Source organism: Nicotiana tabacum, chromosome 20 (genome assembly GCF_000715075.1).
Source record: "Nicotiana tabacum cultivar K326 chromosome 20, ASM71507v2, whole genome shotgun sequence".
NCBI classification, from domain to species: Eukaryota; Viridiplantae; Streptophyta; class Magnoliopsida; order Solanales; family Solanaceae; genus Nicotiana; species Nicotiana tabacum.
The window spans coordinates 134383748-134397551 of record NC_134099.1 but is presented as its reverse complement, the minus strand read 5'-3'; the positions used below and the strand labels follow the sequence as shown (position 1 = coordinate 134397551).

At 39.1% G+C, this 13804-nt stretch overlaps 2 protein-coding genes across 6 annotated transcripts in view; both read left to right on the top strand.

Moving 5' to 3' along the window:
* Positions 1 to 13341, top strand: part of LOC107794701 (uncharacterized protein At4g10930-like) — a 33252-nt gene extending 19911 nt beyond the window's left edge. For 2 of the 5 annotated variants that reach the window (XM_075239949.1, XM_075239950.1), the window contains 7 exons: positions 2168 to 2601; positions 2711 to 2794; positions 2943 to 3018; positions 9366 to 10608; positions 10704 to 10778; positions 11576 to 12634; positions 12808 to 13341. In XM_075239949.1, coding sequence (XP_075096050.1) covers positions 2168 to 2601; positions 2711 to 2794; positions 2943 to 3018; positions 9366 to 10608; positions 10704 to 10778; positions 11576 to 12634; positions 12808 to 13023 — 3187 coding nt within the window. In that variant the 3' untranslated portion in view covers positions 13024 to 13341. The remainder of the gene's footprint in view (positions 1 to 2167; positions 2602 to 2710; positions 2795 to 2942; positions 3019 to 9365; positions 10609 to 10703; positions 10779 to 11575; positions 12635 to 12807) is intronic. The other 3 variants (XM_075239948.1, XM_075239951.1, XM_075239952.1) reach the window with 3 other exon arrangements.
* On the top strand, positions 5161 to 6230 carry LOC107825109 (uncharacterized). Its single transcript, XM_075239954.1, has 2 exons — positions 5161 to 5878; positions 6115 to 6230. Exons 1-2 carry the CDS (start codon positions 5197 to 5199, stop codon positions 6141 to 6143), a joined length of 711 nt encoding a protein of 236 aa, XP_075096055.1. The 5' UTR covers positions 5161 to 5196; the 3' UTR covers positions 6144 to 6230.
* Positions 13342 to 13804: the final 463 nt, after the last annotated feature.

The window sequence follows — 13804 nt, the reverse complement described above, 5'->3', positions numbered from 1 at the left end:
AATCTAACTAATCTAACTTGGACTTCTGAAAGTTGACATTCCGGCTTTCCCTCGTCTGGCCTTGCATCAGCGCACTCACTTGAGGTCGGTGACCTCCTTCTGACTACAGTCCATTGTGTTTGCCGCTCTTGGGCCCTCCTTTTCAGTGATTTTTGCTTTGATTCTTGTCTTCGTTCTTCATTTTGTTGAGAAGTAAAAAGGCAAAAAGTTTTGTCTAAAAGAGGGATGCACGAGGACTCCCCAGGGAGTTTCTTTCTTCATTGACACTATCTCACCAATATGTTAGAGAAAGGTGATTCTGGAAGACTAGTTATCTTTGCATTAACAATATACCATAGGATGCTTCTTCAGTTTGATATTAAGAATGTATTTTTGCCAGTTTTGTCAAAGGCGCGCTTAAAGCGCGCTGAAGCCCTGAAGCGAGGCACACAACACGTTGTGCGCTTCGCCTCGCTTTGTGTGCGCTTTAGTGTCGTATCAAAGCTCTAAGGCATACTTTTCCTTGCCAATGAGTGTAATCCTGAAAAGGCGAACTTAAACAATTGATATTTCACTTTATCGTGAGTTTTTTTTTTCAATTTCTTTGTCCATATATTTGTTATTCATGCTTATAATGATTAGTCTTGGACTACATGCATATTTTTACTTTTTCTCCCGTTGCGCCTTTTTTCATTAAAGCCCACGCTTTATTTGCGCTTTGCGCTTAAAGCCCCAACGAACCTTAGAGTTTTTTTGCGCTTTTCGCCTTTGATAAGACTGATTTTTGCATGGTGAACTAGTCAAGCAGGTGATATAGAGTAACCATTAGGGTTTGTTGCTCAAGGAGATTCAAGCTTGATATGACTATGACGGTCATTATATGGTCTAAAACAAACCCATGGAGCATCATTTAGATGTTCAATTCCATGGTCCAACTGTTTGGATGGCTCGAAGTAAAGCTGATCATTCAGTGTTCTTTCATCACAATATCCGACAGTCTATGTGATGAAGTTATCATGATGGCAATGATCATAATGTGACAACTGTTCAGAAACTTTTAAACCAAGTTGCAAAATTAAAATACTTTCTAGGCATTGAAGTAGCATCGTCCAAAACAGGTGATGAACAACAAGAAAAGCATTGTTCAAGACGAACATTGCAATCTTAGAAAGAAACTCACTTTGGACATCTTCGAGGAAACATGCATGTTGTATTGCTAACTCTTGTGGATCCAACTGTCATGTTGTTGCTATGGATCCAACTGTCATGTCGTTGCTGGACAGGGGTGCCACTGGAGGACCGTGGCAAGTACCAGAGACTAGTGATAAGCTAAATTATCTCAAGGACACATTGTCAAATAATTTATTGGCTCATTGCAATGGGTGTGGTTGGTTAGTTTCTCCATGCTTAATATAGTGGTTATTGGATGTATTAATCTGCATTCTCAAGTACATCAAAGAGCTTTAGCATAATGTTTGTTATATGAAAACATGGGTCTTTCTGGGTACTATGATGTGGATTGAGCAAGTTCTCCTTCAGATGGACAATTTACTTTGAAGGAAATATACTCTCTCGGGAGTGAAAAGCATCAATTATGGAAGTAGAACAGCGAGCTACGCCCCTTGTAGCTTGTGAATTTATCTAGTTGAAACAATTTCATCAAGAGTTGATGTGTAATGTAGTTAAACAGATGAAGCTGATATGTAATCAGATCATCTCAATCCGTTTTTCCATGAAAGAACATAAAAGGTGAATTTTCATTATACTAGATAGAAAACTAAAAATGGATGTATTGTCATCGGTTTCGCCAACTCAAATTACCAACTTGCAGAGGTTTGTATTAAACCTTACAGGTTCGCAGATTGAATATATTATAGCAAGTCTAGACATATAACATGTAGGATCCAGCTTGAGGGGGATTATTAAGATTATGCAAAGACAATACTTGATTATTTACTAATAAGGTGCTGTAATCATTACTAGAATATTCAGGATTAGTTAGGATCTGTTGTCTTGCTTAGAATTTAAACATAAAATTTGTAGTTAGCCTAAATTGCCACCTATAAAAATATTTCCTTCTAATGCCTTCTATGTATATATTTTTCTTTGGATGGTGGAGGTTGATATTTTCATCTTGAGCACCTGCAGTGGTTTTAAACATGATTCTTATGATTATCTCACTATGCAGATGTGTCGACAAGATACCCGAAAGTTCAGTATCTAACAAGAAGTTTGGTCCAGAAAGTGCCAGCAATAACTGTTTGATTGAGGCTTCTTTTTCAGGGGAAGTGTCTGTGTCTGTTGCTGATGCTGGTGAGACAGCTGTTGTTGTCTCAATTGTTGAGAGGAACAAACAGGGTGAAGTACCAGACAGAAACCTTTCAAACCTAGATCCTAAAGAGGCTATAAATACTGGCATTTTGATCCCTGATTCTGTTCCTGATACTCCCAATATAGAACTGTCCTTGTCACAAAATGAATGTCCAGATACAGTGCAGCTTTCTGCCACCCCTGTGGATGTGAAGCCTGATGCATCGACACAGTTATTTAGTGACGAACTGATTCAACCAAATCTTGATCTTCATCTTGGATTGTCAGTGAACTCATTTTCAGCATGTAATGGTATGCTTACAATGTTTTGGGAATTTCTTTTGTTCCTTTGAATTGGGAGATCTATCTTAAGTTGGGGCAGATAAAACAGCTCAGTTATTAATGTTCTATGCATCTCCAGTAGACACAACAGATACGAAAGTAGCTGGAGATCAAGTACTTCAAACTGCACGACAGAAGAATGCGTTGGGATGCCCTTGTCCGGGTATGACAGTAGCAGCACCTTTTCCAAATATTTTGTTCTTGAGGACTGTTGCTTTCTGAAAAACTTTAGTTCATCATAAATTTTATTGAGATGTACATATGTGTTTGCATATTTTTCTTCTCTGAAGTGTTTGTTGTTGATGTGTCAGGTGAAAAAGTGATGCCTGACAAGAATGAAGACAAGGTTGTGTCTTCGGGTGCAAAAAGAAAGCGCAGGGAAAACAGGTATGATGGAGAAATTTTATTTTGTGTCTCATACAACTGACACTAGTTGTATGAGGCTCCTTTTTGTCTCACAAATTTGTGGACCCCAATCTTACACTTCTGGGTCCACAAAAATTTGGGTCCACAAAACTGTGAGACAAAAAAGTTGCCTCATACAACTAGTGTCAGTTGTCTAGTTGTATGAGACACAAAATAAAATTTTTCGGTATGATGCATCAAACCTCTTCATTTGATTTATATAGGATTATTTTTCTGATTTTCTTAAGGTTCGAATCCTGATGCTAGGCATCCAGTCTGACAAAGTTGTAACTATATCCTTGTGATGATCTTTTCTTTACATGGGTTCTTTAAGTGGCTTGAGCTCATGTTACCAGTGACTAATTGGCAAAACATGTGGCCACTAGTTGTGCGTCATCTGCGTGACTCCCCTGGACTTGACCCTGGCATACATATTAGTAATTGAGATGTTCCATGTGACTGAACAACTTTTTATCTTTCTTTTTTTTTGAACTATGCAAGACATAGCATCTAAAGATAGACATCGAATTGAAATGCGCCCCCATAATTATAGTGATTGGATATGTTTTAAACATCTAGACATTTCCCGACATTACATGCAGTCTTCTAGTTGCATCTTGATTTTCTTATGCTTCGTGCTGGTTGGACTTCCTTGTTCTCTTTCTAAGTGATAAAGGATCAAGCCTATTAATTAGGCGAAAATGCTCAGACTCTTCAAAGACATAAGCTATACCTGACCTGGACTTCTTTTTGAATTTTCTTGCGCACTGACAAGGTCTTAATTGCCTAATCTGGTATTCCAAATTTATTCACCTAAAATGCTTTTTGAAAGTGATTCAATGTTTCTTTCCAGTTTCCCCGTGCATTCATGTGTATTGGGTTCTCTTAAAGCTTAATCCTATGGCATGTTCAGCCCTTGACTGAAGTTATGTTTGTACCAGAAAGAAGGCTCTGGTGGGGTATTACTGTATTATTCCAGCAGTAATAATACTCAATATGTCTCTTCTTAAGGAGTTGTATGTCTCTCCTTGGGAGTTGACTGTAGAGGGGGAGTAGATGGGGTGCTGTAAGGAGCACCTGCTGGGATGACTCAGAAATTACATCTCTACAGGTCATGTTAGAACTGGAGATCAATTGGGAGACATTTTCACAAAAGCTTTGAATGGAGCTCGAGTTGAATATATCTGTAACAAGTTGGGCATGATCAATATATATGCTCCAACTTGAGGGGGAGTGTTGACATACAAGTTGTCTAGCACATGTATACACATGTACTACATCATAGCTAGCACATGTATATGAGTTGTATAGTAGGTGTAATACAAGTTGTGTAGCACATGTATACACATGTACTACATCATAGCTAGCACATGTATATGAGTTGTATAGTAGGTGTAATTAGGTGTATGGCAACTAATAGATTAGGTGAATTAGTATTATAAATAGGCCTTGTAATCTTCTCTTCTAGATATGAAATATAGAACTTCTTTGGTTTCTAACATGGTATCAGAGCATTGAAGTTTTTTCATCAGTTTGTTGTTGGGAATTTTTTTTTTCCCATTCGAATTATTTTTGTTCAGAACAATCTTTCGCTGCTTTGATTCTATTTCACTATTTCCGGCCATTTTTTGCCCCGGCCGCTTCTTTACAGATTTTTCTACTCACTATTCCGACCAAAGTGGTACTGTCAGAATTTTTTTTCCTGACAACTTTCATTTTCCAAGATCACTGTTCCGGCACTGTTCACTGCACTGTTTACTGTTCAAATATTACTATTCACTGTTCACTGTACTGTTCAAATATCACTGTTCACTGTTTACTGCACTGTTCAAATTTCACTGCACTGTTCTTGACTATTTGATTCTGCTATTATTCGGGTGCAAGATGACTGAAACGAAACCTACCGTTGATGTCATTCCGGTTATGTCCAAAATTACGGAGAATAAGTTCATGGGTTCCAATTACATGGATTGGAGTAAGACGACCCGTCTCTATTTGCGGAGCATCGACAAAGAGAACCACTTGGTTGATGATCCACCCAAGGATGAGACTAAATCAGTCTGGTTAAAGGAGGATGCAAAATTGTTTCTCCAAATCAAGAATTCGATGCACAGTGAGGTAAATGATCTAGTTTCTCATTGTGATTATGTGAAGGATCTAATGGATTATTTAGATTTTTTGTACTCTGGCAAAGGAAACTTGTCTCGCATGTATGATGTGTGCCAGGCATTTTACCATCCATCCATGCAAGATCGCTCTCCCACCACTTACTTCTCAGAGTTTAAGAAGGTGTATGATGAGCTTAATGTTATATTGCCGTTTAGTCCAGATGTGAAGGTACAACAGGCTCAGCGTGAACAACTGGCGGTCATGAGTTTCCTTTCTGGTCTTTCTCCCGAATTTGAAGGGGCCAAATCGCAGATTTTATCTGGGACTGCTATCTCTTCCTTGAAAGAGGCCTTTACAAGAGTGTTGCGTACTGAAAAGTCTCATCCAGGTCCGACAGCCACGATCGATAGTGGTGCTCTGCTTAGCCGCGTCCAAAAGAATAGGAGTCATAGTAATCGCAATCGGAGTAGCGATAGTCGAGACCTAAAGCAAGGGGAAGTTGAATGTTTTTATTGTCATGAGCTCGGTCATACCATACGTTATTGTGTGAAGCTTCAGAATAAGAACAAAAGATCTCAGTATGCCAACATCGCCACTTCCGAGACTATTTCACCATCTCAGTCATCATCTCCTCCTATCAATACTATCCCCGAGTCTGGTAAAACCACTAAGTGTCTCCTCTCTTCGTCATCCAAATGGGTCATTGATTCTGGTGCCACAGATCATATGACAGGTAACTCTAAACTCTTTTCCACTTTTCAGTCACATACCCAATGTTCCACATTTACTTTAGCCGATGGGTCTACCTCATATGTTTTAGGGTCTGGCACTGTTAACCCAACATCTTCTCTTTCCCTTAGTTCCGTCTTAAATTTGCCTGATTTTTCTTTCAATCTAATATCTGTCAGTAAACTTACTCGTACTCTAAATTGTTGTGTCTCATTTTTTCCCAATTATTGTCTTTTTCAGGATCTTACGACGAAGCAGATTATTGGTAAAGGTTCTGAGTCTGGGGGTCTCTATGTTCTTGAATCACAGGTGCCGAAATCCATTTCTTGTTCAACTGTGTTGTCTCCCTTTGATGTACACTGTCGATTGGGTCATCCATCCTTGTCTAGTTTGAAGAAGTTATATCCTCAGTTTCAGAGTATTTCCTCTTTAGATTGTGAGTCATGTCAGTTTGCTAAACACCATCGCCTTCCTAAAGTTTCTAGAGTCAATAAACGGGTCGACTTACCTTTTGAGTTAGTTCACACCGATGTTTGGGGTCCATGTCCTATTATCTCTAAAACTGGTTTTAGATATTTTGTTACCTTTGTGGATGATCATTCTCGTGTTACTTGGTTATATTTAATGAAAAATCGTTCGGAGTTGTTTTCAATTTTTTGTGCTTTTTGTGCTGAAATAAAAACTCATTTTAATGTTTCCGTTCGTAATTTAAGGAGTGACAATGCAAAAGAATATTTTTCGGATTTGTTTAAAGATAATATGGCTACAAATGGTATTCTACATCAATCTTCTTGTGTTGACACCCCTTCTCAAAATGGGGTTGCGGAACGAAAAAATAGACATCTTCTTGAAGTAGGCCGAGCACTCCTCTTTCAAATGAAAGTGCCAAAATGTTTTTGGGCTGATGCCGTCTCTACAACTTGTTTTTTAATAAATCGTATGCCATCTTCTGTACTTCATGGTAATATTCCTTACAACATTCTTTTTTCCTCTAAGCCATTATTTCCCATTGAACCCAAAATATTTGGTTGTACTTGTTTTGTTCGTGATGTTCGTCCACAAGTAACTAAATTAGATCCAAAGGCCCTTAAGTGTGTGTTCTTAGGGTACTCACGTCTTCAGAAATGTTATCGGTGTTATTCTCCAGATCTCAAAAGGTACTTAGTGTCTGCCGATGTCACATTCCATGAAAATTATCCGTTCTTTTCTTCATATGTTTATAACAGTCCTGAGGAAGAAGATGATACTTTGGTCTACACTGTCACACATCCAGTTAGTTCTCCAACACCTCTTCCTCAGTCACCCGTTTCCCTCGATCGACCATCCGAGTAGCCACCTGTTCTTCGTATGTATACCAGGCGACAACAAACCTCAGAACCCGATCCTTTACCTACTTCTGCTTCGTCGGTAGATCCAACCTCCTGTGTTTCAGATCCTAGTTTGGATCTTCCTATTGCCATTCACAAAGGTACACGACAATGTACTTATCCTATTTCTTCTTTTGTGTCTTATGACCATTTGTCTACTTCTTCTAGCTCGTTTATTGCATCATTAGATTCTGCTAGGATACCTAAAACTGTTCGTGAAGCATTGTCCCACCCAGGTTGGCATGATGCAATGATAGAAGAGATGATGACTTTAGATGAGAATGGTACTTGGGAGTTGGCCGATCTGCCCACTAACAAAAAGGCTATTGGGTGCAAGTGGGTATTTGCTGTTAAGTTTAACTCCGATGGGACAGTAGCTCGCCTTAAGGCACGCCTTGTTGCAAAAGGGTATGCACAGACCTATGGAGTCGACTATTTGGATACTTTTTCCCCGGTCGCCAAGTTAGCTTCTGTTCGATTATTCATTTCCATGGCAGCTACTTATGATTGGCCTCTGCATCAGCTTGATATAAAGAATGCTTTTCTACATGGAGATCTTCAGGAAGAAGTATATATGGAGTAACCACCTGGGTTTGTTGCTCAGGGGGAGTGTGGAAAGGTATGTCGTCTTCGAAAATCTCTTTATGGGCTGAAACAGAGTCCCCGTGCTTGGTTTGGCAGATTTAGTGAGGCTGTTCTAGAATATGGGATGAAGAAAAGCAATTGCGATCATACGGTGTTTTATAAAAAGTCTGATGATGGTATTCTTTTATTGGTAGTATATGTTGATGACATCGTTATTACTGGAAGTGATATTACAGGAATTTCAACTCTAAAGTCTTTCCTTCACATTCAATTTCAGACGAAAGATTTAGGGCAACTAAAGTATTTTTTGGGAGTTGAAGTTACACGGAGCAAGAAAGGCATCTTCTTGTCCCAAAGGAAATATACTCTTGACTTGTTAGCTGAAACTGGAAAGTTGGGATCTAAACCATGCAGCATGCCAATGGTTCCTAACACACAACTCGTGAAAGAAGACGGTGAGTTATTCGAAGATCCAGAGAAATATAGGAGATTGGTTGGGAAATTGAACTATCTTACAGTAACTCGTCCCGATATCGCATACTCTGTCAGCATTGTGAGTCAGTTTATGTCTTCCCCAACAGTTTGGGCGGCTCTGGAGCAGATTCTTTGTTATCTAAAGGGATCTCCAGGACGGGGTCTAGTATATAAGAATAATGAACACACTAACATTGAGTGTTTCACAGATGCAGATTGGGCAGGGTCAAAAGCCGATAGGAGATCCACGACAGGATATTGCGTTTTTGTTGGTGGAAACTTGATTTCGTGGAAGAGTAAGAAACAAAATGTCGTATCTCGATCTAGTGCGGAAGCAAAATACATGAGCTATGGCACAATCTGTGTGTGAGGTTGTATGGGTACATCAACTATTAAGTGAAGTTGGCTTCCAAACTACATTGCCAGCAAAGTTGTGGTGTGATAATCAAGCTGCTCTTCATATCTCCTCTAATCCTGTATTTCACGAAAGGACTAAGCACATTGAAATAGATTGTCACTTTGTTCGTGAAAAGATTCAACAAAAGCTCATCTCTACAGGTCATGTTAGAACTGGAGATCAATTGGGAGACATTTTCACAAAGGCTTTGAATGGAGCTCGAGTTGAATATATCTGTAACAAGTTGGGCATGATCAATATATATGCTCCAACTTGAGGGGGAGTGTTGACATACAAGTTGTCTAGCACATGTATACACATGTACTACATCATAACTAACACATGTATATGAGTTGTATAGTAGGTGTAATACAAGTTGTGTAGCACATGTATACACATGTACTACATCATAGCTAGCACATGTATATGAGTTGTATAGTAGGTGTAATTAGGTGTATGACAACTAATAGATTAGGTGAATTAGTATTATAAATAGGCCTTGTAATCTTCTCTTCTAGATATGAAATATAGAACTTCTTTGGTTTCTAACAATTCTATCTGAAACCTGGCAATGTCAAATGTTCAGCAACTGTGGCATTCTTTATTAGGTTTGCGTTTGTCCTTGCATTTCTTTAGGATTACTTATAGTTACTCTGATTTGATTGCAGAAATGCTGGTGATGGAGGCATTAGAGCCAAGGCTGAGTCTGCCTATTATCCGAAGAGAGTTAAAATCGAGGGAAGCAGTGAGCTAATTAATACAAAGGACCAACCTCCAGGATCTGTTTCAGACAACTCTGATAAATCTCGAGTAACCATCTTGAAGGATGACAAACTGAAATGTAAACTTGAAAATAAAAATCTTGGCACTGACATAATGGATATAGTTCAAGGAACAGGTCGTAAAACTTTGAAGAAACTTGCACATAGCAACCAGGATGGAATGTCCTCTAAACAAAGAGAAAATGCAGCTCGCTTGAGGGTTAAAAAGATCATGCGGAGAACTGGTGATGAGGATTCATCAGTGCTAGTTGAAAAGCTAAGGAAAGAAATTAGAGAAGCTGTTCGTAACAAGTCTTCTGGGGATAAAGGGGAAAACCAGCTTGATCCGAAACTTTTGACTGCTTTTAGAGCTGTTGTGACAGGATCTACAACTGAAACTAAGAAGTTTTCTGTGGATCTGAAGGCAAAGAGGTCACTGCTGCAGAAGGGAAAAATACGTGAAAACCTAACCAAAAAAATTTATGGTATTGGAGGAAGACGACGACGAGCATGGACTCGCGATTGTGAAATAGAATTTTGGAAACACAGATGCTCAAAAATGTCAAAGCCTGAGAAGATTCAGACATTGAAGTCAGTTCTCGACCTCCTGAGAGATGATTCAAAAACTGCAGAGACAAAGCATGTGAATGAAGGGGAGGGAAAGTCTTCCATTCTATCAAGGCTGTATTTAGCAGATAGTTCAGTTTTTCCAAGAAAGGATGATATCAAGCCTGTCTCGTCCCTTGCTATTGTCGCAGCTGATCAGAACAAACAAAATGGATTGACATCGAACACTTCAACGTCTTTTCCTAGTCCATTCAACATAGTTCCACCAGTAAATGTGGCGTCTGTGATGGTGTCTTCTCCCTTGGAAATTAAGGGGGCCAAGATAAGTGTCCTGACCACTAAGGCTGATGCTACCAGAAATGTACTTTCAATCAAAGGCGCTGAAAGGCCATCTGCATCAACATCAAGTGGTTCTAAATTGTGTATCAAGGAGGAAGCAGCTATAAAATGTGATAATACAAAGAGTGATAAGAGGAAGTGGGCCCTAGAGGTTCTTGCTAGAAAAACAGCAACAACAAGCAAGAGTGGCGCCCTGGAAAATGAAGAGGACAGTGCAGTGCTGAAACATAATCATCCTTTGCTAGTATGCTAAATTTTTCTTTTTGCCATTTGTATCATTTGTTTGCTGCCTATTGTTCTGCACCTGGGATCATTTCTTGTTTGTAAACTTTTGAGCAGGCTCAGCTACCTAAAGATATGCGGCCAGCTTTGGCAACCAGTCGTCATAATAAAATCCCCATGTCCGTTAGGATGGTAAGCACTGTCCTAATTTCCAGCCCTTTCCAAGTTTACTTGTTACCTGGGGTGATAATTTTGCTATTCTATAGCCTGTGTTATTGAAAGTGTTAGAATGTTTGGTATTACTGTTAGAATGTTAGAGTAAGAGTGTTGTAAAAGTTCGATATTGTTCCACGAAAAAATGTGCCTAGCATGTATAAATTTGTGAGCCATTCATCATTATCAAGTCTTCAATTGATCTCTTCTATTTTTTTGGTATCATTTTGGTAGAGGCTCTAGTAGCCTCCCCTTATCTACAAGCGTCTTTACATTGTATGCTCAGTCACAATCTTATCTATTTTTTCTTCTTCTTTCCGGTGACTGTTCTAGGGACCACTCTTTCTGATTACTCTCCCTGGATATCAAAATTATCACCACTAATTCCATCATCATCTATTCAATATGTTGATTGGCATCTAACAGCGTGTTAATCCTTCACATGTCATAGTAGGATCAATTGAAAGTCTCGTCCCCTCGGGACAACCGATAAAATTGGAATGATGCAAAAAAGTCTATTCAAAATCCCTAGTTTAGTATGTTTTTATTGGGGTACAGATCCATATAACCTGGAGATGGATGGTACACGTTTCCTCTCTATAATATAACAGAGAGGAAAGATAGGGGATTTTTTTCTTGTAAAATGTTGTTTGTCTTTAGTCGGTACATAGCTTCCACTTCAGGGGATTTGCTCTGTTCTCCTATAACCACAGACTGAGCAAATCACTTATCTTGGTTATATATAATTTATCAACTTTCCTCTGGTTTTCACACAGGCTCAACTTCACCGTCTCACTGAGCACTTCTTAAGGAAAGCAAATCTGTCAGTTATGCGCAGAACAGCAGAAACAGAACTGGCTATTGCAGACGCTGTTAATATTGAAAAGGAGGTTGCTGATAGGTCTAATAGTAAACTAGTATATATAAACCTCTGCTCACAAGAGCTGCTGCGTAGATCAGATAATGCCAGTAATGTTGGTGTGGCAGAGTCAAATCCCTGCCAAACTTCAGAAGTTCTAACTAACTCATCCGAAGAATTAAGCGAGGTCCATTCTTCTGATCCAGCAGTCAATGAAGCGCTAAGAAATGCAGGACTTTTGTCTGATTCACCTCCAAATAGTCCAAATTGCCCACTGGAGGAAGACAAAGAGGAAATTTGCGTATCAAAAGAAGTTGAAGATCACGGGCCCGAGAATGTGTTTGAAGTAGATGCTCCTCCAGAACTTGATATATATGGGGATTTTGAATATAATTTGGAGGATGATGACTTTTCTGGTGCTGGCACTTCAATGATCTCTGCGCTGCAGCCAGGAGAATCTAAAATGAAAGTTGTCTTCTCCACAATCAACCCTGTGGGATATGATGGCTCTATGGAACTTGAAAATCATGAAAAACAGGACGTTCTTGAAGGTCCTGTAGGCTCATCTTCGTTGATTGGGTGCGAAACTAGTGGTAGAGTTGGAAGCTCAACTGCAGCTGGCAAGACTGAAAATTGCCTTAGTCATAGTTCCCCTGTCGATGAAGAGCTCTCCGGTGTAGACTCTGAAGAGTTGTACGGACCTGATAAAGAGCCGCTGATTGAGAAGTACCCTGAGATGGCATCACTCAAGCTTAATGAACTGGCTATGAACAATGAAGTTCAACAAAGCAATGGAGTTGATGAATCCAAACAGGCTTTAAAGTCCTCGGAGCAGGCAAATGACAGCAGCTCTACTGCTTCCAAATGCCCAAACTCACCTAGCCAGTTAGCAAGAAATGAAAATCTCCAAATTAACAAGATATCAAAATCCCGTGCTGAAAAGGAATCAGGCAGCAATAACTCTGTAGCAACGAAGGTACTGAATGAACACTTGCTTTCATGTTTATCAGGGTTCCCTATCTGACCAACAATTAAGAGGAATATTCCAAGTGGAGTTGAAAGTCTAAATACTAAAGATTCATGTAGCATGTTTGAAGATTTCTCCTGGACTCTTATCTTTCGGGTACTAACTAAATTATCCTCTAGCAGGTTGAAGCATATGTGAAGGAGCACATCAGGCCACTTTGCAAGAGCGGAGTGATCTCTGTTGAACAATACAGATGGGCTGTTGGCAAAACTACTGAGAAAGTCATGAAGTATCACCCAAAGGACAAAAATGCTAATTTTCTCATCAAGGAAGGCGAGAAAATTAAGAAACTTGCAGAGCAGTACGTCGAGGCAGCTCAACATGTAACAAAAGACTAATAAGTAGCTGCCTAGTGATAGCTACGCGATGTACAGCTTTTGAATCCTGCCTTTTCTTTTCTGTTCTTTCCATATTGCTTCAGTTTTTGTATTCATGCCGAAGCTTTAAATAGTTACACTCTGGGACTAGGGTGATGTAAATGTAATTTTGTCATCATTTGGAGGGAACATACATTGTATTTATGATTTAGTTGTATAAAGATAAGAAACCATAGAGATGCCTAAGGGGCAGTGGAAGCTTCACTGCATTTTTGTGTAACCTACGCAGTCCTTAATTTAATACAAATGTGCTTTTCTCCTTTAATCAAGGGGAATAAATTTTATCACTTTGCAATGATAATGCTAGTGAGATTCAAACTGAGGAGCGTTGTTTTAGGTCTAAGGTTCAAATTTTAGCTGTGACATTTTAAAGTTCTCTTGTATAGATTCTTGGCTCCGCCACTTCCCGAAAGTTGGGAATGATACGTTTAGATCTATGACCTTTCTAATGCAAAAATTTAAATTCTGAAAAATAAGATGGGTCTTATTTATTTGTCTGCAAACACGTCTTTCACATGCAGCTTGATTCTCTATTGTGTAAATGCCTAATGTGACAATGTGGCATATTTCAGGACCCAAGCATCTTCTATACTTATTATAACTGTTTGTGAACTGCTTTATCTAAAAGTTTAAACTATTAGAAAGTGATCATTAGCATTATTTATCTTTTTTTATGCAGAATGACATGATGTGCATATACAGGATTAGAGCAGGAGCTAGAGTTTGGAATAAATTGTTGTTG

Bases quoted from the DNA above. Each gene is read 5' to 3' on its own strand.
- LOC107825109 (XM_075239954.1), top strand. From the start codon at position 5,197: ATGGATTATTTAGATTTTTTGTACTCTGGCAAAGGAAACTTGTCTCGC. The intron at 5,879-6,114 runs GTAACTCTAAAC...TGTCTTTTTCAG, and splicing joins TGCCACAGATCATATGACAG to GATCTTACGACGAAGCAGAT.